The sequence below is a fragment of the Tachypleus tridentatus genome, chromosome 2 (genome assembly GCF_004210375.1).
Source record: "Tachypleus tridentatus isolate NWPU-2018 chromosome 2, ASM421037v1, whole genome shotgun sequence".
Taxonomy (NCBI): Eukaryota; Metazoa; Arthropoda; class Merostomata; order Xiphosura; family Limulidae; genus Tachypleus; species Tachypleus tridentatus.
Genome location: NC_134826.1, coordinates 131,084,358 through 131,111,765, shown reverse-complemented (window position 1 = coordinate 131,111,765; position 27,408 = coordinate 131,084,358). Strand labels below are relative to the sequence as shown.

The window sequence follows — 27,408 nt, the reverse complement described above, 5'->3', positions numbered from 1 at the left end:
CGGATCACGACCTGCGCCGAATAAGTATTTACAAAAAATGGACATAATTACCGCACTGCTTGTCTGTGTATCTTATACACGTACAGCAAATTACATGATGAATATGGCATGCTATAGTTAAGTTCTTTTTCATTAAAAATTACAAACATGTTAGTTAGTAACTCAAAGCTATCCTTACCAGTATTGGTCTGTTCCCGGTAGTGACGTTACTTTAGACATGCACGAGCGCCAAACTAAGAGGTTTGTTTCGTGCTGTTACCTCCCGTCTCGTGTCATCTGGTCCTGCAAGTGTAAGCAGCGTGGTGTCAATGACCCTTGTGATCACAGATCACTTGTGTTCCTTACAATACCGCTACCCGTGTTCTGGCTATTGCTAGTTGTCAGTTGCAAACGTAAGTAAAGGTTTTTGACGAAGAAATTTTGTAACTTTTACGTCTTACCAGTTCCAGACTTGGGAAATGTATAACATAACTTTAACTGGGTATCTATAAAACAGACTGTAGGTTTTTCTGGTTCCAGTTTGCGCTTAGGGAATTTTACAATTGGTATTGTAAGTGTAATAAGCTACATACTACACTTTGGCTGCGCATTCAGCGAAGCAGGTAAGAGTTGAGTGCTTAATTTGATTTAGGTGTAATTTTTCTTTTATATTTCATAAAATTAAATTACCCCTGATTAATTTTTATGATAGTTGAAATGATCCAATTTTATGCTTGGTTTTTTTTGTTTGTTTACACATGTAAAATCAATTCATTTAAATTTAATCACATATGATTTTCAGAACAAACAAATAGCTGCTATAAATAAATCGAACATATTGACATAAAACACTGAAAACTAGAGGCAGCGATAGCTTCGTAGTCAGGTGACTAAGATTGACTAAAAATATGAGGGAGAACACGTGCTATAGTATTGAAGAAGTAAACTATCGTAGTAAGTACTTTTCATTGAGTGCGGAAGTTACAGGTGAGACTAAGGAATATTTGTGGGTAGCTTCAATTTCTTCCCTCTACCGCCACTTAGTACCTCAAGGTTGTTCTCGCACAACCATCTAAGAGAAAAACAAATTCAGTCTCTTATTTCAAAGAAATCTATCACACCCCAAAAAAATTCTTGTAGCTTTGTTCTGGTGTCTACTACTACCAACGGAAGTTTAATCTAGAAGCCAGCCATCTTAATATATACTTGAAAATGACCTAAGAAAATCGAAACGTTGTTCTGTACCTTATTTTAATTAAAGTTTTAATACCCATATCTGTTAAGTTGAAAATGACCTATGGAAGTCGAAACGTTGTTCCATACATTAAAATAAAGTATATTTTAAAGTTTTTAATACCTATATCAGCCGTCTTGAGAATACAATTTTATTGCAAATCGGTTTTTCGTAAAAAAAAATTATAAATAATTAATTATTATCCTAGCTTGTATTTTCCAAATATTAAACGCGTGTTCCCAGGTCCCGTTGACTAATTTGTCTTTAGAATACAGCACAAAATGATCGGAGGCATTTATCTTCTCAAGAGAAAATAATTAAGATACCTTGCCTATCCCTATACTTTGTAAGGCAACTCTTGCATCTCCGAAATCACCCTCGTGCTCGTACACTTTTCTCCGACTTACCAACAACATCTTTAACAATAACTAACCGATCTGTACGAAGAGGTAATTACATTTTTGACTCGTGATTGGTATGTCTATAGATACATCTCAAAGCTATTAACTTTACAACTACTGCTAACAACAAAGCACTGTCTTAATGGGTTATGCAACTTTTTCAGAGGGACGCTGTAATGGGTTAGAGGGGAAGAACAAGAAAACTGATCCAGGTTTGTAACTTGCTTGATAAACACGTCTTTTTAAGTTTAAGAAATACTTTCTTAGTCCACAGTAATTGATTAAAATGTATTCACTATTTTAATGAAGCTGAACATGCATCTTTTTCATGGGTGACAAGTGAAGATAATAATCAGAATGGTGTTTGTATGACAAATTCTGTAAAATTTGTGCTTTCTGAACTGAGAAGAGGGCAATCTTTCTCCAAGTCCCTTGTACCGGGCCCCAAAATTACTGATTGTGGTCCTGCAAGTTTAATAGATTTTCAAAGAGAAAACTGAGACTTGTGTCCTTTATATGGAGTAACACTAACAGCTCTGAAACAGTTTAAATTACAAGAAAACTTGACAGCAGAGAAGAAGGGGGACTGTACTGTATTATCAGATGATCCTCTAAGTAAAATTTAAAGGAGTCATGTTTAACGAGCAGGTGTACATATCAAAGTCATGCTGCGTTACCGAGAAATTTGGACAATTCAATTCTTTCACTGTTTATTGTTACAACACAAAATATTATAAATTGGGATCACTATCCAGTTTTATCTGTACGTATGATAACCCTGTGTATGCACTTTATGTATCACTGTGGAACGATTTTCTTTCGTCCCGCAAATGAATGAGTTCCTATCTGTATGAAACTTAAGATCGAAATTATGGTTATTGACATGCATTACTTTGAATTTTCTATAATCAAAGGCCTTATGTCCACTATTTATTTAACTTATCAAAAATGTCCGAGTTTAAAGACTAATTTTCTTATTATTCCATCATATATTATCAATAACGTAAGTAAGAAAAAGTAACTTTACGTACAGAACCCTAAAACACACCACTAGCAACTAGAGACCAACTTGGCTCCATTAATAGCAACTTTTTTAACTTTCTCATCTAGTCACTCTACAATTCTGTTAAATAATCTTTCCCGTGCCCTGCTGATGTTATTTCTTTGCCTAATCTTTGATATGGCGTCTTATCAGAAACTTTTCGACAATCCCAGTACACCAAGTCCGCACCCTTTTTACCGTTCATAAAAGTAACATCGTAAAAAATAAGTTAATATATTTCCCTATAGTGAACCCATGTTTCATCTTTTGATATAGTTCACTAAATAATTCTGTAAAGCTTTTTTTATCAACTTGTAGAACTTTTCCCAATGTAAAAGTTGTATAAACTGGTCTAAACTTTTCAGTGCAACATTTACCACTTCTCACTTTCAAAATAGGAAGAACATTACTAATCATCCAATCCTCTGCTGCCTATTTTCTGTCTATCGGCTTAAAAAAAAGTCATTTGAATAACGGATCTTTGAATTCTATTAAAACCGTGATAAATATATTGCTAAGTCCTGCTGTTTTAACCTTTTCTCTTTCAGCCATGATAAATGATTCAGATCCAGTATTGTCTACAGAATTTTTCGTATCTGCAGTATTTCTAACATCGTTTTAAGCTGTCATTTTCTTTAGAGATTAAACTACCTGTAGTTATTTTCTTCACAATAGTTATTTGCGCAGTTTTAGTGCAAAGTATTTTTAAATACGCAGAGCTGAAGGTCAATAAGTTATTGCATCATTTTTTTTCTATTCACAAAACGAAATTTAAATACAAAAAGTTCGTTTGAAATTCTTATATTTACTTAAAGCAATCTATTCCAATGTAAAGAATGAAGACATAGCCATAAAAAATTAACATAAGATTTTATAAAACATATTTAGTTCAAAAAAACAGTCGCACAACTTTTCTGCTATACGAGTTTTGAGCTCGGACTTCCCACAAAACCGTTCGCACGAAGTGACTAACGCCTGTGTACGTGATGTAACAGTCGTGCTTTAAATAAAATTATAGAAACAAAGTTTTAACACTCGCAAATCGTGAAGAGTATTCGGCTGACATTTTTATGACGTAATATACGATTACTTCATAGCGTTGAACAGTGGAAGATTTTGAGGGCTCATGAGTGTTAATTTTTATAGCAATGTATAATATATCTAACTTTATTTTCTCGTACTAGAATAGTTAAAAAAAATACTCGATTAGTTAACTCTTTAAGCGATGATGCTTATAAATGATTTTGAAGAAATTTTATTTTATGATGAAAAATTAAGACCCTCTTTCGAAAAAGGAAATGTGAAATAATAGTAACTGTAGTTTTAAAACTGTGATTAACGAACTCTAACATGCTACATCATTCACTGCGTTTGCAAAGCTGTAATTTCAGAATGTTTACACCATCAATTATCAATTAATCACTTAGTTATCAATGTACGACTAATGCCAGAAGGCTTATAGTCTACGTGTTTGATAAGTGTCAGTTTCAGATTTTAACACCATTTAATTATCAGTCTATGACACGTTAACAGGTGTACAACTTGTGTTCGATAAGTGATAGTTTCGGAAAATGGGTTTTTCGTGGTTGGTTTTCAACTTTTATCAAACGTGGTGAGCATTTACTCGGTTTAAAAGCATGATAAACTAATATAACGGTGTTAATTGGTTTCGAATTGTCTATGTATAGGACTCGAATTAAATACATCTAAGTAGGAGTCGAAATTTTGTTGCTTTGTTTCCAAAGCTGTATTCAGAAGAACTGTGAAGAAATTTGACCTTTCATCCAACAGCAACACAATGCTTTAGCTGGGGTATTGCTCATTTGGGGCTGGAGAGCTTGAGTGACTCCTATCTCCTTATGGTAATTTGACCACAGTTGTTGTCTTTCTATTACATTGTTAAATGTTTGCTATCACTGACCATAACCAGTGGAGACTTAATTCACTAAAATGAATCGAAGAACAGATAACAATCTAGTGAATTCGTTATCTGTAAAATGCACTATCACTAATGACAAATATGTTTGTATGAGAGTGGTAAATACGTTGGAAGTTTACAGACAAACCCACAAAGTAACATATCAGACAGACTAGGCCCGGCATGGCCAGGCGTTTGAGGCGTTCGACTCGTAATCTGAGGGCCGCGGGTTCGAATCCCCGTCACACCGATCTGCTCGCCCTTTCAGCCGTGGGGGCGTTAAAATGTGGTCAATCCCACTGTTCGTTGGTAAGAGTAACCCAAGAGTTGGCGGTGATGACTAGGTGCCTTTCCTCTAGTCTTACACTGCAAAATTAGGGATGGCTAGCGCAAATAGCCCTCGTGTAGCTTTGCTTGATATATGTTCCCTAGAAGGACAAAGGAATGCAATTTGGTTGTTTTTGTGTACGAATAATTCAACCCATAAGTATGCAAAGTGGTTTATAGAGAACAACAATGTATACGTATATGCTGCTAGTCGACTTTTTCTTGACCATGAAGGGCGTGACTAAAAGCTAAAGGATTGACCTTATGCCCTCTGCTGTTCATGCCTACGAAAAGGTGGTTGGACTGTGCGAATAATTATTTTTTGTTTAAAACTGTATCTTGCATGTTTGTCATACAAATTTATTTATACAGACACTTCAATGTTTGTTAATGTCTTAACTTTCCCTCATTATCTAACTCTGCTACATTGCTTCAAATAATTTTTATAAAATAATTTCCACGAGGCTTTAGTATATAAGAAAATACATTGTGTCACGTTACAAAAATGTATTTATTCAGAGAGAATAGTTTCATTACTGTTACCCATAACGATAGCAGTTACTCGGAGTAGCTTTGCAAAACAGACAACAGGCAAGGAAACCGTGAAGTCTTAAGTGTTAGTATAATAAGCCTGAAGTAAAGACGTAGTGTGGGGTCATCTAACTTAGATCGATGTGCCTAAAATTTATCAGTTTAGTTTTAAAATTGAATCGTTTCTGAATAAAGCTATATTTTGTAATGTTACTAATATTTTAAATAAAAACGAAGTTCTTTAACGAATGTAGACTAAATTAGGAAACCAAAATTCTTTTCTCCAGTTGTTATATATATTTTATACTTTCCTTACATAGAATAACAATATTAGGTTGCCAAGCGACATGACATAAAACCATTGTTGTAACTTTTAGTGTTACCAAAACGTACTGGCGTGTATTACGAGATGTTAAACTTATTCTTACCAATTATTATTCTGTCAATACGTCACGAATTAATTTCGTGAAAATAATCTTAATTTTGATTGGCTGACAAAGGAATTTACAGAACTTTAATTGCTTCGACTGTATTTTTTGCCTCGTTGCTCAAGCTTGATTTTACAAAGTTTATTATCTATGAAATGTGAGGTTAGGGTATACTATGTGGTGGTACAACTTGCCCAGTCATTTTCGGCAGTCGGTGCGTATTATAATAGTTTCTTAATATACCCTTGTTGACGTGTATATAGTTTTGTAATAATTTTTAGTTCACATTAAATATAGTTGTTAGCTTCTGAACAGTATTTAGTAGATATTAGATGTAATTAGTTCTTCGATATTCTATACATGATTATCTGTCTTGTTGTTCATCTATACAAATACTATCTATACTTTGCGCTTTCTTAACTGTTTGAAACTAATATAATGTATGGATGGCCATGGACTGTTTGATTCCAGAAGTGGGTGTCCACACACCAAACCCCTAAAAAAAGAGAAATTTAAAATTTATTTTTCAACAAATTATCAATTTCATACAATTACGTTCTTGCAGTACTGAGAACCTCCATTACGATTAGCAACAACTCATTCCATAAACTAATTACTGTTAAAGATAAAACTGTCTTAACTGCCTTTTTCTTTTCAGGTCTTAATCTTTTTCTCACCCTTGAATCTTCAAAATGTAGCACAAATTCAAGGCCTTTCAGTCTCTTAGATAATCATAAGCCTCATTAAAATAATTTCTTTAGACTGAAGATGAGAAATATGTTTACATAATTTTTAACCTTTCCTTCCCAGGAAATATTCTAGTAGACCTACTCTGAACCATTTTCAATAATTATCTATTCTCAGATAAGGAGACCAAAACTGTAGTGTTCATGTGAGGCCTAACTCTGGAATTTCTGCAGAATTTTAGTTACCTCTTGTGAGTTACAATCACTATCATTGCTTGAATTCTAGTAATATAGAACTACTTCATTGGTTTGAGCGACTTATCCACCATTGTACCATTTTATTCAGTCATGCTACCTACAAATAATTAAAATGGTGTTATCTGTAACATGTAAACTTTTCACTAAATTGTAATTATCAGCAGCTAGCAGTTTCTCAATTGTTTAACTGGTAATTACTTTAAAAATGTTTTATCTCAGTCGTTACTGTTCTTTAATCGGTATTTCCTGTCGTCTTCAATTTCTTAATTTCTGGCTTGTAATATCTAGTCTGTACTTCATTAAATTTATCTAACTAATACTACTTTGTCTGGAGTCCCCTAATAGTCTTAGTTGACATTGTGTGAGACGTGTTTATTTAATTTAAATAATTTGCACAATAAAGCAAACATGTATGACATTAAAAAAGTTTAATACATAATTTTAGTATATATAATTTTAATTCCTGTAATGGCAAGCAACTAAATATTAAGTTATTTTTATTGTTGAAAAACATCAGTTGTATGTTTAGTTGGATCCATTCCATTACTACTATTATTTGTTTAAAATAATGAAATAAATTATCATATCATTGTACTTCGAGTTATTAAAATATAATAGTTTTTCGGTACCTTAATAAACTGTGATATCTAACCCAGGCATTATCTGTTTATTTTAATCGAGTTCTACCCAGTTAATCAGTGATAGCTTGTGAACTTTTTAACTAAAGGTTGGTTTGATTCTTGCAGTGAGCACAGTGCAAATAGCTTATTGTGAAGCTCTGTGTTTAAATTAGTTTAAGATGGAATCAACTAGCAATAATATATTTTATAATTTAGTGTTTTTTTTAAATAAATTAAAACTTGCATCTTAACTAGTTAATCTTTTCTGGTAGTCTGTAACTTATTACTTCAGTATTATGTGGAAAAAATAAGTAACAACCAGAAATTGTATCTGTTAGGGTTGTTATTTTAAGGAAATAAATGTTCTGTAATCGTATTATACACTTTTATTTTTCTTTGACGAAGGTTTAAAGTTTTTGGTTAGTTTTATCAGTAGCTTTATATTAGTCCAAGAAAAACAGTTTTTGTGTTAGTGCCATATAGTTTTGTTAGCTAACGAAAACATTTGTTTAGCGTTATATAGTGCTAGTTTTACGTCAGTTTCATTATTGAATAATGGTTCTCGTTAGCGTATTGAGTACAAATGATGCTTAATATTTGCAACTAATTCGTTAGAAGTTTTGTAATAAGCATTAAAACATGGCAATACTAAAAACATCTTTAATACGGACGTTTGGGAATTTCTTTAAATTCCATTGTCACCATTATCACCACAAAATACTAGTTTATAATATTTTAATTACAAAAAATAACTGGCATTGAGCGGGATTTGGTATTTAATTGGAAGTTTAGAAGGAACAAATTTAAACGATAATAATATAGTTGAATATTAATTGGGTTTTTATGCACTCTTCATTCACCAATAAAGCGACATAAAATAATTTAGGTATTTGGATAAGGTTAGAGCTCGTGCTGTATATCTAATATAATGTAGGCCTGGCACGGCCATGTGGTCAGGGCGCTCGACTCGTAATATGAGGGTCGCGGGTTCGAATCCCATCACACCTAACATGCTCGTCCTTTCAGTCGTGGGGGCGCTATGAAGTGTCGGTCAATCCCACTATTAGTGTGTAAATTAGTATCTCAAGAGTTGGCGATGGGTGGTGATGACTAGCTGTCTTCCCTCTAGTTTTAAAGAGCTAAATCAGGGACGGCTAGTACAGATAGCCCTCGAGTAGTTTTGCGCGAAATAAAAAAAGAAACAAACAAACAATTTAATGTACGATAAAACGTAAGGCACAGACGTTTAATAACAAAATGTTTGTGGTTAAACACGGAGTTACGCAATGGACTATCTGTGCTCTGCCAATCACGAGTGTCAAAACCCGGTATCTTTCGTTGTAGGTTTGCAGACAATACCGCCTTGGTACTGAGGGGCGAGTGACATTAATACAAACTATTATAAAGAAAGGCTTAAATACAGGTATAAACACTTTATTTTGAAAATAATAAATTTATAACATGAATTAGAAACAATTTGTCCAAAAAAGAAATAAATAAGGAAATGATTATTTCTTGTAAATGGCGTTATTTCTATACATTTAATTTGTTACATTAAAAAAGTGAGTTTTAATTGCGAACTTAAAAAATGCTCTGAATGTTCAAAACAACGTTGTGTCCAAGAGTACAACAGTCATGCTGGTTGAAATTGTACAATTTCTAAGAGTACGTGAATTCGGGTAAATAATTCTGTTATAAACAACCAAACTTGACAGGTTTCTTTCTGTATAATAACAAAAACCAATTTCCATATCAGTATTTGCCATTTTCTAGGAGTTATGGTTAAAAGTATGGTTTGGTTTGAATTTTTGCGCAAAGCTACTCGAGTTATCTGCGCTAGCCGTCCCTAATTTAGCAGTGTAAGACTAGAGGGAAGGCAGCTAGCTAGTCATCACCACCCACAGCTAACTCTTGGGATATTCTTTTACCAACGAATAGTTGGATTAACCGTCACATTATAACGACCCATGACTGAAAGGGCGAGCATGTTTGGTGCGACGGGGATTTGAACCCGCGACCCTCAGATTACGAATCGAACGCCTTAACCTACCTGGCCATGCTGGGCCTATGGTTAAAGTAATCTAACATTTTTATTCTTTAACCTTATTTTTTTCACTCAAATTGCTTCATTTGAATTTCAAACCGTTTATTGATCTACAAATTTCATAGTGAACGCGTTTTTTTTTTTGCATTTGTAGATCGTTTGCTTTAACTTAATTTGTTCTTAATAAAAAAAATAATTATATTTTCTAATAAGTTTCCTTTTATTGTTACACCCAGACGATTGAAAATGTCGGCATGTTTTAACTATGAATAAGTGGATGATGATGTTAGGCTTAGGTCAAACGGATGTAAACCAGTTCTTACCTCTGGGCTGTGCTGGCTAGACCACAGATAGTCAATAAGTGGGAATCAACTTTGGACATGAAACGGGTTAATGTTCATTGTGCTATTACTGGTTTTGAGTTTTTAGCGAACACTTTAAGGCATTCATTTAAACGCAACTGGTTATAATGCAATGTTTCAAGTATATGAAACGTTAGTCAATTTTTTAAACTGAGTTGTACACATCACTCGTATTTCAAAAATGTTTTTTATTCCTGATCATTTAATGAATATCTACCGTTATTTTAATTGATTTTAAAAAAAATATCGAAAGGAACTACCTATGTTAAAACCAATCAATCTTTTAAAAAATGTTATATGTTAACTGCATTTACTACAGAAGTATTTGACTGTAATAGCCGCGCATGTATGTGCGCGTGTCAATGTATTTGCACTTACGTCTTGCGAAGCACACCACATTTTGCAACGCAACTCGTAGCCTTGGTTATTATTACGCAACACTCAAATATATTTATTCATTCCCAAGATATCGTAAATAACAAACTGCCGAACATTTGAATTACCAATACTAAAACGCACTTCAGGTATTCAAAGTCTTTCTTTGATCATTTTCGCTAAATCTTTCGTGAATTATTTTCGAAGTTTAAATAAAGTATGTACTATATACAAGTGCGGAGTGTATCAATTTGCAGACAGTCAAAGGTAAATTCCGCTCTAAAGGTTGGTTGTTTATCATTTTGTTCACAACTGCTAAGTTTTAAGACTTCATTTTAAAGCCAATCTGTCTGTTTGGTAACAGAAATAACTAAGGTATATATGTATGTATGTGTGTGTGTGTGTATTTAGTTTCGCCGTTGCTCAGTGTTAAATTGTTTCATACAGTAGTTGTCTGTTTAAAATTGAAGTATGAAAATGGGAAGACTTAATTATTTATACAATACAAAGTTATTTTAGTAATTTTAGTAAATGTTTTTCCTTTTGTCTAACATGTAAATATTTGTTTCATTAGTTGTTAACTTCTAGGTAGTATGTGGATTCAACGTGAGTACAGTGTTTCTCCGATAATAAGACCTACCCATAAAATAAGACCTAGTGTGATTTTTGGGGATAGTTTTAAAATAAGCCCTAGTTAAGAATGGCAGGAAGAGGAAAGAAATAAAAAAAAAAATAATTTATTAATTAGTTTAATAGTTAGTTAATTAGTTTGTTTAAGTATTAATCAGTTAGTTTAATAATAGTTTATTTTAAATGGTTAGTTTAATAGTTTTACTTTGTAACTTCATTTTTTTAATATATCAAAATAAGACATCCCCCGAAAATAAGCCCTAGTGTCATATTTTGGAGTGAAAATTAATATAAGCCCTGTCTTATTTTCGGAGAAACACGGAAGCGCGTGCTTTGTTCGGTGAAGTACATTGTCGCAATGATCTATTTTTATGCTTGGTTTTTTCTAGTATTCCCTTATTTCAGTGGGCCCTTCTATAGGTATTGGAATTATCACTGTGGGGAACGTCATCGTTTCGGATCAGTTACTATATGTAAGTGTTTAATTAGGTTTTTTTTTATAACTTTTGAACTGGAAAGGAAAAATCCATTAATTGCAAATGTTTGGAAACTGCAGTATGTTTCTCTTACATTATGAAATGAGTTAACGAAGAAAGTGGAAATAGGAGGAAGGAGATGTAGTTCTGAAATTGATTGACATTTCCTTATTGGTGGTTTTAGATAATACAGGGTGGCCCGTAAGTCCCCCCCATCCATATGTTATGTTATATTCAGTTACGCATGTATAATAAATTTTCTTTTTTTTCAGAGAAATGTGGCCGATGTAAGCCCATGTTGAGAAAAATGTCTCGCAGAATATTATGCAGCGAGAATGAGGGACAGCACACAGATACACTGGATACATAAGACACATGGATGGGTAGGGACTTACGGGCCACCCTGTAGAATATCATCTCTCCAGTTTGTTTCATTCTGACCTTTTTGTGCAAAACGATTGGATTTCGTTGAAAGTGACATCGGTACTCACGTGCAACATGCGTATTCGTGTTTAAAACTAAACTGTTTTTATAGCTTGAGCTATTTCCGTTTGTTTTAATATTCATTTTGAGAGATTAAAAATGCTTTCGAAACAAAATGTGTATTAAAGGTACTGCGCATGACTGGATAAACCTTTTTTTTTTCTTTCAGGTAATGCCACCCTTCAATTTATTGGATTACTTTCCTGAGGCCAAAGGTGACGGCCTAAACGTTTCTTGGGCATATGAGGTGAACAATAGAGAAAGATTGTCAGTCGCTTTGAGATGTGAGTAATCTAAAACCATAAAAACAGTAACTTAGAAATAAAGATGCATTTAAAAATGGTAAGTTATGTTAACAATACGATGCCGAAAAAACAAACTGTACATGTATGGAATTACGCAACAATACAGTGTAGATGGTTAGAACTGCCCCCCAGCATATTTTACGTATAATACTGTCAGTTAAACCCGTCTCGTGTAGAAGCAAGTCCTGTAACCCGATTTCAATGGCAGAAACGGATTAGGATGGAGACGGATACAAGTCCATCGAAGGTTAATCTCAAGTTATCCACTGGTACCCATTATATAGTTGGATAGTATTAAACGATTTAGATAAGCTTGTTTGTTCAAGATAGCAACGACATCAGCCAGTCTCGAACTCGAAACTTTCTGGTTACGGCCTAGAACACTAGTCACTATGATCTTGACTACCCTGTCCTCATTACGTACGCGTAAAAGTTCGATTTCTTCCATCTTTATAATCAAAATTAATGTTTGTCGTTTTTAAGTACCAACCTAATTAGTTGATGTTGCAAGATACTGTCAACGATATAAAAAATACAAATTCATAAATTGTGATCCGAAAAAAATGATTTATTCGGCTTTAACGTTTGTAGTTAAAGTGACACCTAGCGTGACAAAGCTTTAACGTTTTGAATGCTACGGATTTAAAACTGAGCATTTGAACACTTGTACGCTTGTGTTTAACCATGTAAGTTTTCACATACTTGAATGAAATTATTTGCTCTTTGGGCAGTCTTTTTTTACCAAACAAAGAACTGTTTGCTCCAATAGTGTTCATAAGTCACAATTATTCATGTTACGTATGGTTTCTCTAACCTGATGATTTAAGATGCGTCAGGCTTGCAGCCGGTGCTTTGTTGTGTACAGACGTAACAATCCTCCAGCGTATGGTTTGTATAGTTTCGCTACAGTGTCAAGCTGGAGTATTTTCAACAGATTGAGTTTGAACAGACGATAAAGCATGGCTGATGCTAGCCGATTGAGTCTCTAAGCAACAATATTGTTGAAACTTCTTGAAATTATGCAAATTGCAATATCCCGTAAATCAAAATTATACCAGCACAACAAAACTTACCAATAATCTATTTCTATTCGCATTAATGCCATTGCGCTGGTATCTTTCATTTTGCTCACTGTGTATAATTGCTCTTGGCAACTAATGAGTGCACGCGCACTGCACGTGTGCCTAACTGAGAAGTGTGTATCTGCTGCAGTTTATAAACGTCTGAGGTAACTGAGTGACGCTTTGATTGCAACGAGCAAAACTTTTAAAGTTTCAATGACAAAATAAAACAAAGTATGAATAGTCTCACAAGAGAGACTAATTAGTTTCACTAGTTCTAACTTTGAATAACCTGTCGTAAAGCCTAGTAATTAATTAGTCATTGGCGCCGTAGGTTACATGAAAAAAACAGGCGAATAACTATTGGTGTAGTGATTTGTTTATAGATTCCTGTTTGCGTTTGTGCAAGTGATCTCTGAAATCCATTTAATGTCCATTTACTTTTAGCTGGGCTGACATTGTTTAGTGGTTAACGTGCTCGGAATGTGAATCCAGAAATTCAAGGTTCGCTTTCCATTGCTACAAGTTTAAATAAATCAAGCTATGGTCTCTGAGTTTTGTAACCATTACAGGTCTTTTTATTAATATTAAGTGAAAGACAAAATAGAATATAATATGTTTGTATTATTGGTGTTTCATTTGTTGTGGCCAAGGATTCCAAAAACGTTCGGATTTTTATGGTATGACTTTTGGCAACGCATGTAGTTAATACTTTAACTGGTTGTAGACAGTTTATCAGTGTACATTTGTCTGCTGCTTTTAGTTTTAGCATTCAGTGTGAGAATGCTGTTAGAAACTTTTCAAAACATTACACATTATCGAGTCAATATCTTTTTATGACCGTTTATCTTTAATAAATTCTAATTCTGATCAGCTAATGATGTAGTTCACGCTGAATATATAACTTCAATTTACATTTCGCGTCGTTAACACTCCTACGAAAAGTGGGGCCTAATAGGCCCCAGGGCAACTTGAAAGGTTATTAATATTAGGCTAATAAATTTGTATTTAAATGAAATTGCCATTTCATTTGATTTCATTTCATTAATTTCATTTCATTTCAGGTGGCAATTTCATTTAAATACAAAATTATTAGCCTAATATTAATAACCTTTCAAGTTGCTCTGGGGCCTATTAGGCCCCACTTTTCGTAAGAGTGTTAACTGCTGTGTTCATTCTTTGATTGAATGTTTTGGTAACGTACTCTATCACTTCTATTCTTTGACTCGTTATGAGTATGGGTTCAGTTACTAAACGAAAGTGTTTAATGTCCTGCCAACAGATTGTTCTTGCAGATTCTGTGCAAAGTTGCTACCAAACAGTTCAATCAAGTAAAAATTAAACTTTTTAAACGTTTTTTTCTTAACTTTTAACTGCATTTTACAATATGATCTTAGAAGTAAGTATAGCCAAATGAGCGATTTCGTTGGCAGTCAATATAACTAGCAGAGGGTGGATTAAGTAATAATTGGATAACTTAGGAAGAAGTTGCAAAGTTTTAAAGGTTACTTTATTAATATTCGATATCGACAATGATATGAGTTTACCAACATGTAAACTCGTAATTTAGGCCTAGTGGCTACTATTAGTGCTGAGAAAAACTATCTACCTGTGTTGAAAGAAAGACGTGCCTGTTACAATTAGGAGATTTAAGCAAGTGACTTCTAGGCTATAAATTTTAATTTTATAAACTTTCTTGAATACGTTAAAAGACCTGTTGGGATTTTACTAAATAGAAATATTTTACGAGTAAGTAGCCTTCCTATCTTAGTTTTCACTGGAAATCTGGTAAACTTGTTTAAAGGATATTAGTGTATTTATATCAATAAACCTATTAGGATGTCTTCCGTTAATGTTAAAACTTGGAATAAAATTTTAACTGTACGAATAAAGAATGTTTCAGTTTTCCAAAATTCAACTTTCTGGTGTAAATATATAAATTTTGGCACAACAATGAGGTGACATTTCTTCCACAATTCGGTAAGTGTGTGAAAGTATACGAAAATTCCTGTTTAAAGAACATTTCGATTTTAATGTTACTCAAACTTTTGAGCTACAAAAAATGTTTGCATTTCGTATTAAACATCATTAATGAAGAGGTATTGTAAAGTTATTTCTCTACTGTTCTAATATATTTTGTCCGGTTTTTTTAACTATTTATAAAAAAAAAAAAACACCAAGGTATATTTATTAGTCTTCCGTTGAGACATTGTAGACTGAAAGTCAGTTTCGCTGTTTCAGCGGGTGTGATGATGTTGGAAGCTGACGTCAGTATGCCAAATAAAAGTCGTTATCCTGTTCCTGTGATGGGTCGTTCATCTGCTGATGACAATGATCTGACCTTAGAGGAGTGGTTACAAGAAGTTTTACGTCTCAACAACAAAGGAATTAGGTTAATTTTTCTTTCGACGGAGGTTGTTGAGCCGGCGTGTAGGACATTAGCACGTGTAGCTGATCAGGTAGGATAGTTTACGATATTTATTAGGGTAACGCCTGAAAGATATCCTTATATGAATTCCGTATGTACTTGTAATTATTGTTTTTGCTAAAATTAATGAGGTGAAAAAGTTTCTGACAAGGTTGTTAAAATTCGCTTGAACGTGATCTAACGAATAATCAGACGGAACTCAGACAGTAATAAATACCTTATGTCACTTGTAATATGTTTCATGTACCAGCTGCCATCTCTCGTAAACAAGTCTGTTAATTCAGCAGAGTTCGTTATGAATATATCTTTTGTTGGTTACTCGAGTATGTTAAAAATTAAGTAATTAATTATTCTGGTATCAATTCATTAACAGCTAGTCAACTTTGTTCTTTTTACGAAAGGTCTGCCTTTTAGAATTTTAAATGTAGAAGCTCAGACGATGCTTATACGAACATCGGTTTGGCATTAAGACGTGCGTTTTTAAATAATTAAGTAAAAATAGTTTTGAAAGATTTTATTCGTACATGATGCTTAACGGTGGTGTACCCAATTCTCCCCTTTTAATTAATAGAGTATGAACCAAAAATATGTTGTTGTTAATGCTGGTTACATTGCTTTAGCATATTGATGAGGTGTACTTTGCGTGATTAATTAAACGAAAAAAAGTTTTTGAATTTCGCGCAAAGCTACACGAGGGCTATCTGTGTTAGCCGTCCCTAATTTAGCAGTGTAAGACTAGAGGGAAGGCAGCTAGTCATCACCACCCACCGCCAACTCTTGGGCAACAAATAGTGGGATTGACCGTCACATTATAACGCCCCCACGGCTGAAAGAGTGAGCATGTTTGGTGCGACGGAGATAGGAGAAAAAGGACCGACGTCCATGTTGACAACGTGATCTCACAACTGGCACACTCACCTGTGATCCTGTAATAATTCACTCGCATTAGTTTATCAGCAAAATCGACTCGTTCATCTTGCAACAAAATGTTATTTCAGAATCTTCAAACTGATGACGTCTTTAGATTGTAGTTTCTGACCAAAAGTATCGATCTGTTTTCTCTTTGATCGGGTTTGAGTTTTTACCTTTTAGTGATGTAGACCAGTGCTTCTTAACATTGTCCAACGTCATTCATCCATGTAAGTTTTTCTGTAACAGCTCACTCACCGTAGTTCAACAACAAAGTACCCAATTAAAAGGTAAATTTTTATTACAGTTTAAATATGCCACACTACAACTAGAATAAATAACTAGTGGCTTTTTGTATTCTTGAACTTGTATAATAGATAATACTCGCCGAGATACTGCTCTAATTAACCCTTCGGTGAACCATTCACCCAGTTGAGAAACACCGATTTAGACCAAATGCTCTTCACTTGTTAATTATAATTTTCACGTTAGACGCATAAGCAGTTATTGTGATTATTTGGTATTTAAGTTTTAATTACTGTATGAAATAATTGTTACATAGGATTTACCAAACAGAAAATTTAAGTCGACTGGATATCGAGTAAATAACCGAAGTTAACATTCTTTATCCAAACCAAATCTGTGTCTGACACTAAAGGTTAACATTGGTTCCGTAATAGCTGATAGTAAGGTTCGGCTCTGGTTTTAACTGCTACCGTGGTAGTTTGAGATGTTGGAAACTGCCTTACTGGCAAGTCTTCGAAATAACTTTTTCGTTTAGTTGGTGAAGCAATTGTTTGTGCGAAAAGTCACGGGTTCAGATTATTCATCGGAAATGAAGAAAATTTAAAAAGAAAAGTCGTTAATTTATCACAAACTATCCCGTTACAATCTCTTCTTCGTGTCAGTAACTTGTATATTTGTAACAATAGGTTACTGTCTACGTAGCCTAAATTAAAGAAACACGTCAGTCTTAGCGTGTCTTCATCGGCGCATTGCTTAAAATGTTGTATATAGCAAAGCCACAAAGAGCTATCTACTCAGCCCACCTAGGGGAATCGAACCCCTGATTTTAGCGTTGTAAATCCGGAGACTTACCGCTGTACCAGCTGGGGGCTGCTTAAAATGTTCTATTTTGTACCGTGGTTTCAAACTGTAATGTACTGTTCTTGAACGACTCGTGAGAATGAAGTAGAGTCAGTTTAAATAGATTCTATTGGTTCATTCTGTTAACCAGTTGTGAAAGAAGCAACCAGCCTAACAATATAAAGTCGTGAAATTTTCCAAAAACCCTTGAATCCGATACGATAATGGCTCTAGAATTTCTCATTTTAGTCGAAACACAAAGTACACGTCATAGAAATAATGGTATGTATAAATAACAAACAATAATAATTTTATTATTATTACAACTTTGTTCTTTTTTACAAGTATATAGTAGTGTTTGTGTTTTGATTTAATTTATATTATTCATTTTCACTCGTTTTTTCATTTTTATCATTCTAGGATTTTTAATAAAATGTGGTCTTTCAATAACCTATTTCAAGGTTCAAGAAGCACACTTGACCAGACAAGCAGATTTAGACTGTATATCTAATCATTTTTTGTTCAAATAATCCTTCATACCCAGATGTTTCACTCTAGATGTTTAGGTTTCGGTTTGTTGGATAAAAGTAATAAAAGTAATGAAACTTTGCCACTTGTAAACTGAATCAAATGTGTCCCACTAGTTTCACGAGTTTAGCTTGTCACCTGTGAACGCGTACGTTTTCGGTAATACTATGAACATTTAGCAAGGTAGATCTTAATTTTGAAAACGATCTGGGTATTGAGTTTTTTACTTTGCAAGGTTTATATATTTTAACGTATAGTACATTGCCACAAGATGTTATACAACGTGTATTTGCAGTCGCACACTAAATATTTAGGTCAAACTGAAAAACAACCACATCCTCCGGCTCGTGTTCATAATTTTTAAAATACTTTGGCTGTTAGTTATAACTGCGGTGAGAAATTACCCGACGTTGTTGTTTGATTACTTTATAATTCACGATTTATTAAATTAACATCAAATTAAAATTTTCTTCCCCTACTAAACGTGTAGCCATTGCGAACAGTGCCCACGCCGTGTGCTAGCTATATTTATTCGTAGAACAAAAGCCACTTGAAATGCTATTCATTTAGGGCTAATTTTCACTAGGGCATAAAAATTTCCTGCGCAGAACGTAAAGGAAGTAGCCGGAGAACGTTACACGTAAATACTCGTTGATAAGGCCAATGTCTCCCTCTACTGGTTACTGTAAGATTAATGCTTCGTAATTTTTTAGTTATAGAAATGTTTATATCGTTCCAAATATTAACGAATGGCAAGTCACTACCTAGTTCATTTCTACACCAGTGATGGTAATGACATGGTAGTAGGGTAGTTAAAACTATTATTCCTTTTTTTGTTTTGTTTCTCAGTGTATTGTACATTATTCCTCGCAATCTTTTAAAGTGTAGTTCTTGTATAAAACAACACTAGAGAAAAGTACACTGTATTTTGTTTATTATTTTTAATCGTATAAAACAACACTAGAGAAAAGTACACTGTATTTTGTTTATTATTTTTAATCGTATAAAACAACACTAGAGAAAAGTACACTGTATTTTGTTTATTATTTTTAATCGTTACGTAATGTTTTTGCTTTAGCTAAGGGGACCATTAGTTTTGGATGCTGAGATTTTGTCCGGCATTGCTCTAACTTCTCCGGTGGACGCCTGGACGTTTCTTACTCTTTGTCGAACGCGATTCCCCCACTCGACTATCTCCATCAGCTGGACATTGTACCCGGAGGCGTTGGAAGTAGCGGGGGATAATTACAATAAACCCGGGTGAGTTTCACATATTAAGATAACTTAACAGTATTCATTAAACTTAGTGGTGTTTTAATAGGTTCTGGTGTTTATATCTCACTTTTCTTGTTTTGTATCTCGTAACGAAGTGTTTCGTGAAATACAAAACTATAGCTGGTCTCGCGATGCAGGAAGACAAAGCTAAAACTACAATCGCGTTGCAGGTTTTCTGTTTATGCTAATTGATTACTCGCTGTTTTCACTTTCACTAAGTAATATGAGCTTAGATAATCCTTTGTAGGACGAAAAAAAAATCGAAGCTATTGAAATTAGCTTTTGTGAGTGTCATAAATGGCTTGTATCAATAGTATTTCAACTAATGGTACCAGAATGTTTGAACGGTCTGGGGACATACCGTCCAGAAACCTTGTAAAAATAGATGTAATGAGATTAAATTTGGAATCAATTTTATAATTATATAAACTTTTTTTTTTACATCACAAACATAGGGGGCTTCAGTAGTTCCAACATCACTGTAATATAACACATTTAACTACATTCCATGAAACCGCTTTTTATTTATTTAACTTTTGTTTTTTATTTATCTGTTTAAACTGTTTGCCTCTATTAGGTCTGTCTGTTTTGCTGCAAACGGAAACAGCAGTGTTTACTCCCAAATGATTTGACTTGTTTTATTAAAATGAACGAACTAAACATTTTACTTTTAAATTGGACTACTAACTCGTAGTGAATATCAAATAAGTCTGTGAATATAACATCTTATGATAGAACAAATCTAGGCGAACGTTTAGAAATAAGTATTTATAAGGTGTTAACCACCTACTAACTACCGGATTTTTAAAGACGTTTTTCTAAACCGTTTTTGAAATAAACATGAACGTTGGTTACAGGATCTCTAATAACGTACGAGTCGCATCCAAAATGTATAGAAACAATACTGTGAATATTGAAGCTAATCTGCGTTTCCAGTGCCGTGTATATTTTGCTTATTAAACGATGAAATGAAACGTGTACTTCCACTGGCAAAGAGCGATTTTAATATTCTTAATTTTGGGTCAAAAGGTTTAGAAGAATTACGAGTAACATCCTGGTACATTTTTCTTGCTTTTAATATAAAGTTAAGTGCTGTGACAAATGTAATTTTGTTTTAATGTAAAACGAGACGTGTAGGTTGAACTACACTTCTTTTTTGATAAAGATTAAGTTGCTCTCTTTGTAAATGTCGTAGATGCTGTGATTTATTACTATGGAAATTTTTATACTCTAGATAGCGAGTTATTCAGACTGTTAACACGGCCACGGTTGAGGGCAGTTATAATAATAGCTGTGTAATGTCCGAACCTGTCGTTGTTGAATTAAAACGAGAAGTGACAGCAATAAGTAATGTAACACTACACAGGGTGATTCACAATGACTTGACACAACATTAGGTTTAAATTTGTAGCAAGTTAGAGAGTGGAAAGTTTTTATTAAAACATTGTTAACTGTGATTCGCCTTTTGATTGGACATTTTTAAATTCGAAAGAACACTTTCAGTCACCGGTTGTATGTGAAATTGTTTAGCCTGTGCGTTTTTAATGATTAATTGACGAGAGACACCCGGTATGTGTAATGAAACAAATTTAAATTTATATAAGATAGTTCGTGGGAAATTCATTCAATGATGGAAGTAAAATAGTTGCAGCTACGCTTCAACTTTTAGCGAAAGAAATAACTCAGTTGAGAAATTATAAAAGCAACAGATAATTCAGGAGTTACAGTGAGCAACTTGTTTATAGTTTCACAACTACGTATAGTGTTCTTCGGATGTAACTTGGTTACTATACAAACGTTCTTTGGACACAGACCTTCGTGAAGAAAGGTTGATCAATTATTTATTTAGTTATACATTACTTCTTGATTTCAATTAAACTAAAGGTTCCATAATATTCAACCCATCGACATTGTGGTGGGTATGTATTTCTAGTGTCAGTTTTTGATAAATTTCTAGTTTTGTGTTCATAAATTGTCATCATTTTAAAATGAATAGTACATTAAAACACCACATTTCATTATACAGATTTTTCTAAGCGACTCAGCGGGTAAGAATAACATTAAAATCTGGAGTTTTATATCTGTGAGGGCTGCAGCATAGTAACCCATTGTTTAGTACTTTATTATAACAATCGAACCTTACACTCTCATATGCTATTAATTCATAGTTTGATACTCTCTAGCACTGTTGAAGTTTCTTCTAGTGCTGAAGCGGACTTAGGTAGGTGGCGCTTAAGTTTTGCTTGGATAGCATCTCAAAACATTTTTAGCTTTTTCTTTACTTGTATTGTTATTAAAATGTAATTATTTGTGTAGTGATCGTAAAAACAATAAGAAATCCAAGAATGATGTAAGTAGACAGAAATTATGGCCTTATTTTAATAATGGTTTTATTGTATTGGAATCGTAAAATCATATGAAACATATGCAATAACATTTTGGAAGATTTCAGGTTTTGCTAACATATGACTGGTTGATATTTCGGAGATTATTAGTTTAATAATGGACAACATAAAAAGTCTTTCCTTGAAAGAGATTGAAAGAACAGTAAAGAGAACTAGATATTCTACTACTTGAAATAATAATGGCTAGTGTTTTGGGCTGCTGATCAGAAAGTCCAAAGATTGAGCCTCTATGCTACTGAACATGCTTCTAATCTTCAACTAAGGCGTGTTATAGTTAACTCATTCGATTCAACAACTCCTTAGGTGGCAGGCGCCGCACGACCAGATTTTTTTTTTTTTCTGGTCTTTATTTTTAAATTAGGGACGGCTATACTCGAATATTGGTAAATCTTACTTAGCCATTTTGGTTGTAAATTCAAATACCTACTTAAATTGGTAAAATGAAAACATTTATTCAGTGTAATTGTGCAAATGTTATTAATCAAACGTTTTTTTGAGGGATTTAGATTGGGATGTATTGAGCTAACGGTTGAAGACCCAAAGGAACGTTTTGCGAGAATGATAATGGACTAACGAAAATATCGTCAACGTTTTTTGTTTTTTTTTAATTTACTGCCCTATTGAGTTACGCGATTTTGTTATTTCTGACCATTCTGCTATTCTCAAATAACACTTACCATAAATTTTGTTCCTGGATAGTATGCGTTATTTCTTAATTTCTTATGTTGTAAAATAACAGAAAATGGCCATTATTCCCTTCAAACTTTGCGTTTTGTGACCTGGATAATGAAATTTAGAAATTAACCTATTTTCTGTGTAAAAACAGGCAAATTTGCACATAAGGTGTGAATAAAACAACACATGAATCAAGGTTTACATGTATTTATACTAAAGTTATACAAAAAGGAACAAACATGTTTAGAAATGAGTAGTTTTTTCGAGATGTGCGAATGTAATGTAAATCACTTTCACGTATCAGCCCCCAAATATAGTCTCCCACCATGTTTTCGTTTGTACACTCCCAGGCCACAAAAGCAAAGTTTGAAGAGAAAAATGGGTCTTTTCCATTTACTTTAGGCATAAGTAATTGAGAAATAATACTTTCCGCCCAAGAACAAGAAAAAGTAAAAAATTTTGTTCCATAGTGTAATAAGTTAATTTTTAATTTACTTTGAGCTATATAGTTAACTTTGGCTGAGACAATCTTAGTAATACCATCACATGAGCAGAAATACAAGTCTTATAAAGGATTATTGCTCAAGGGATTGTTGTTCCCTTTATATCATGAACAGGTACTCTCTTGAGATGGTGGAAAGAATGGTATCTCTAGTTAAAGAATATAGTCTCATCCAACCCCTTATGTTTCCAATGGAAGCATCTCACCTCAAGTACTCCATTCCAGAAGTCCAACGACTGGTTTTCCAAGTTCCTAATAGCTCTTTGATGATCCAATCCGAAAGGGACAATTCAGTCACCATGGAGGATTTGGTCCTTTTTCGGAAGTCTTTCGGAGCCAGCCAAACCTTTTACCATCTTCCAGAAGACGTCCTGCAACATTTGTACTCCATGACATGAAAAATGATTGCAACAGTGAAAAAGTGAGAGAACACATGGTGTAGGTAGACCTGGACGTTACAGTTCACTTATTTTGATTACACATCGAGTATATTTAGTGTATGCTTGTTGTTGCAGGTTAAAAAAATTGTATATGAAACCGTTTTGTTCCTAATGTTGTATACATATAATATAGAATTATCTTCAGCTCATTGATCGCCTTATATTTTGCTGTAGAATTAAGTCGCGTATGGAAATTGTTACTTTGTACATATGGTTTTGCTAAGTATATTTATATTTGTGTGCTATAACATAAGATATGAACTGTGAAGCAAAATGAAAATATGTCACAGGATTTTGTAGCTAAAAGAAAACTGTAGCTTGATTTGCTTATGGAATAATAGTTTAATTTACTGATGAACAAATGCTACACAGAACAACCCTTTAGGGACTTGAAGGTGTAGTTTTAAAACTAGTTTGAGAGGTACGTAGTCATTTCTTTGTATTTCTTTTCTTGGTTACACGAAACTAATTTTGAGGAGTTTTGAAGAAGACAAATGGAAATTATTAACTTAGCAAGTCGAATTAGCGTGTTTTAATACTTGGATTTAGAGATGTTATATTTTTCGTTAAGTATTTAAGAGTAACGTTATCGATGTTATTCCCGCTAGGTGGTGTAAAATAATAAATTCTTAAAATGTCTGGTGCAATTAAAACTTTATATTTTTGTGAAAAATAATGTGCAATGATTGATATAATGTATGAATTATGTACACTACTTATGGGATGTGATAAACAGTGTTTGGCATTATTCATCGGTAGGAGAATTAGTGAAAATGCTTTTCAATGCTTTTTTTTTTTTTTTTTTTATAATCACTAATAACTATCTGGCCATCTTGAGATAGTGCCATCTTTTGATGTTTCTTTGCGTTAGTGGAGGGGACACAAGTCGCTTTTTAAAACATTCATATTTAACGTTGAATTTATTTTTCAGCTTCAAAGTTATTAACTCCACACAAGCAGAAATTTTTTGCTTTAAAACCTATGAATATATAGGAAACTCATCCAACACAATGTTTTCATAATGTATAATTTGCTAGTTTTTTCTTTTAAAAAACTCAATCCAATATTACATGAAATGTAATGACTGAAAAATAGTTACCCTTTGTTACAGAGAATTCTCATGAAGAAATAGCACCTAATGAGCCCAAGTAATTTGGTCAAAATTTGTTTCAAAACCATTGCCTAACATATTTCTTGTTATAGAAACCGTATATGCGGTCAGTGATTTAATAGTGATTTTTATTTATCATCAATTTATGAGAATCCAACTCATTATGAAACAGTCTTATTTGAGAGTTTAACTAAAACAAAGTAATGAGCATTAGTAAACTAAACAGATTAGTTCGTTGTGAAACGGTAAAAACAAAAGCTTCTAAGCCTAGTTATTATTTAATAAAATACACTTTTACTAACTGTTTCTTGTGTGTAAGTTCTTTATTATGGGTATTATATTATGTAGACTTCTAATGAAGTGCCACATAGTGAAGTGTGAAACTTAACTAATCTCATTTGTGCCAATCTGCTCTGCAACATGACACTTTCTTAAAACTAACCAACTGGTTCGCATCACTTAGTTCCAAAACATACCAGAACTAATGTTATCTGCCGTATTTTACATAATGTGGATTTAATTTAAACCTTTAATAGAATAAATGAATTGTCTTGTCCTGTCCTGCAGTAGTTTCTAATATGAAAACAAAATCCTCTTTTTGCTTCAATGTTAATGAAATCTTTTTACTTGGTACTAAATACCGTTATAATACTTAAAGACGCAAAAAAACTTTGATTTGATTTTACATGGTGTCAGGGTATTATTATTAATTGGAAGACAACTCGATGTTTTTGGTATTTAAAATCGAGGGTTTTGTCAAGCTTTAGATATTGTAGGCAACTAAACAAGAAATTAGAGGCTTTAAAAGTTCAAAAAAAGGTTCGTAGTTAAAAAAAGCTGGTAATCAGATTAGAAAATTAAAAAAAAAGTTTATCTCGTTCAGTCATAAAACTTGAAGCTGCAGAGATGTTGGAAAAGTTAACAAAATAATTCAGAAGTTAGCGAAAAATAGCGTTCCACTTAGGACTGACGTACATAATTCTGTAAAAATGGTGAAAAATAGCGTTCCACCAGTAAATTAGAACACACACACACACACACACACACACACACACACACACACACACACACACACACACACACACACACACACACACACACACTACACAAATGTAAAGTGAGAAGATTTTAATAATTTGAAGTTATAAAATAAATTATCGATAAGTTTAAGTTCGTCTTACTGTTTAACTTAGGTATACTTAAATATTGGTCAAAAAACTGCCGTTAATTCAGAGAACTTCTAGATGTATACGGAGACCAAGAGAAACGCCAATTCTGAGATAATGACCGTTTGTATTTACTGGACAGGCCCAGCACGGCCAGGTGGATAAGGCACTGGACTTGTAATCTGAAAGTCGCGGGTTCGAATCCCCGTCACACCAAACATGCTCGCCATTTCAGCCGTTGGGGTGTTATAATGTGACAGTAAATCCCACTATTCGTTGGTAAAAGAGTAGCCCAAGAGTTGGCGGTGGGTGGTGATGACTAGTTGCCTTCCCTCTAGTCTTATACTGCAAAATAAGGAACGGCTAGCACAGATAGCCCTCGTGCAGCTTTCCGCGAAATTCAAAAGAAACAAACTTACTGAACGATAACTTTTAATATTTATTGCATGAATTGTTAATTTTCTAGCCATAAACAGAACATTACGTCGAACATATTAATCGTAGTTTCCAGTTAACACGCATGTAATGTAATGTTTATCCTTAGAATGTTAATATTTGTATTTGTTTGTTTTGGAATTTCGCACAAAGCTACTCGAGGGCTATCTGTGCTAGCCGTCCCTAATTTAGCAGTGTAAGACTAGAGAGAAGGCAGCTAGTCATCACCACCCACCGCCAACTCTTGAGCTACTTTTACCAACGAATAGTGGGATTGACCGTCACATTATAACGCCCCACGGCTGAAGGGGCGAGCATGTTTAACGCGACCGGGATAATATTTGTAACCATTTGGGTTTAACGTGATGTTGGCAATGAATAAATATATACATATTATGAATCAGTTACGTGTATCATGTTTAACAACAGAGCATTTCCATTATTTTGAATAACGATACGTTTCTGGATTTGATCAAAATTACTGAAACTTTAAGGTGAAAAGTATTATGGTTTTAACATATAATGTTCATAATGCTTTTAGTTGTAGAATAAAACTATTGCACACTAATAAAAATTATAATAATTAATATTTTGTTCCGTAGTCATTATATAGTTAATTTTAATGGGTTTTTTTTTTTATTAGTGTGCAATAGTTTTTTATTTTAGGACTGAAAGCGTTATGGATATTGTATATTAACTTGGCAGGAAACTCAATGTTCTGGTACTTAAATTCGAGGATATTGTCCAGATATAAGAATTAATATTTTCTAGCTTATACAAATTATTTTGGAATAATATTTAAGAATATTTAACGTATTTTGTAAATATGCGAATTTAATGTCGCAAAGAAGTACGAAGTTAAAAGAAAACTTGATGTTAAAGTTGAGAATCGTAAGTTATTAATTTTAATTACCAATTACATAAAACACGGATCAAAGGCGTTCGACTCCTAATCTGAGGGTCGCGGGTTCGAATCTCCGTCGCACCAAACATGCTCGCCCTTTCAGCCGTGTAGTCTTTAATGTTACAGTTAATCCCACTATTCGTTGATAAAATACTAGTCCAAAAGTTGGCGGTGGGTGGTGATGACTAGCTGCCTTCCCTCTAGTTTTGCACTGCTAAATTAGGGACGGCTAGCGAAGATAGCCCTTGAGTAGCTTTGCGCGAAATTATAAAAGAGCATTTTTATATTGGCAGTTTTTAAAAATAATTGTGGATTTTTTTCGGAACGGTTATATACAGATTGTCCAAGTTCAACCGTTCCGAAGAACATCTACAAAAATATCGT

At 33.6% G+C, this 27,408-nt stretch overlaps 1 protein-coding gene across 6 annotated transcripts; it reads left to right on the top strand.

The window, feature by feature from the left end:
• The first annotated feature begins 225 nt into the window (after positions 1–225).
• Positions 226–24,820, top strand: LOC143245109 (protein FAM151B-like). 6 transcript variants are annotated; one of them, XM_076491002.1, is made up of 6 exons: positions 228–392; positions 11,225–11,308; positions 11,964–12,078; positions 15,402–15,619; positions 19,190–19,371; positions 23,084–24,820. In XM_076491002.1, exons 3-6 carry the CDS (start codon positions 11,967–11,969, stop codon positions 23,364–23,366), a joined length of 795 nt encoding a protein of 264 aa, XP_076347117.1. In that variant the 5' UTR covers positions 228–392; positions 11,225–11,308; positions 11,964–11,966; the 3' UTR covers positions 23,367–24,820. The 6 variants fall into 6 exon arrangements, with proteins under 6 accessions (XP_076347120.1, XP_076347117.1, XP_076347119.1 ...); XM_076491004.1 differs by lacking the exon at positions 228–392 and adding an exon at positions 422–602; XM_076491001.1 differs by lacking the exon at positions 228–392 and adding an exon at positions 6,021–6,074.
• The last annotated feature ends 2,588 nt before the right edge of the window (positions 24,821–27,408 follow it).

Bases quoted from the DNA above. Each gene is read 5' to 3' on its own strand.
- LOC143245109 (XM_076491000.1), top strand. From the start codon at position 10,425: ATGTACTATATACAAGTGCGGAGTGTATCAATTTGCAGACAGTCAAAG. The intron at 10,491-11,224 runs GTTGGTTGTTTA...GGTTTTTTCTAG, and splicing joins AGGTAAATTCCGCTCTAAAG to TATTCCCTTATTTCAGTGGG. The intron at 15,620-19,189 runs GTAGGATAGTTT...TTTTTGCTTTAG, and splicing joins TAGCACGTGTAGCTGATCAG to CTAAGGGGACCATTAGTTTT.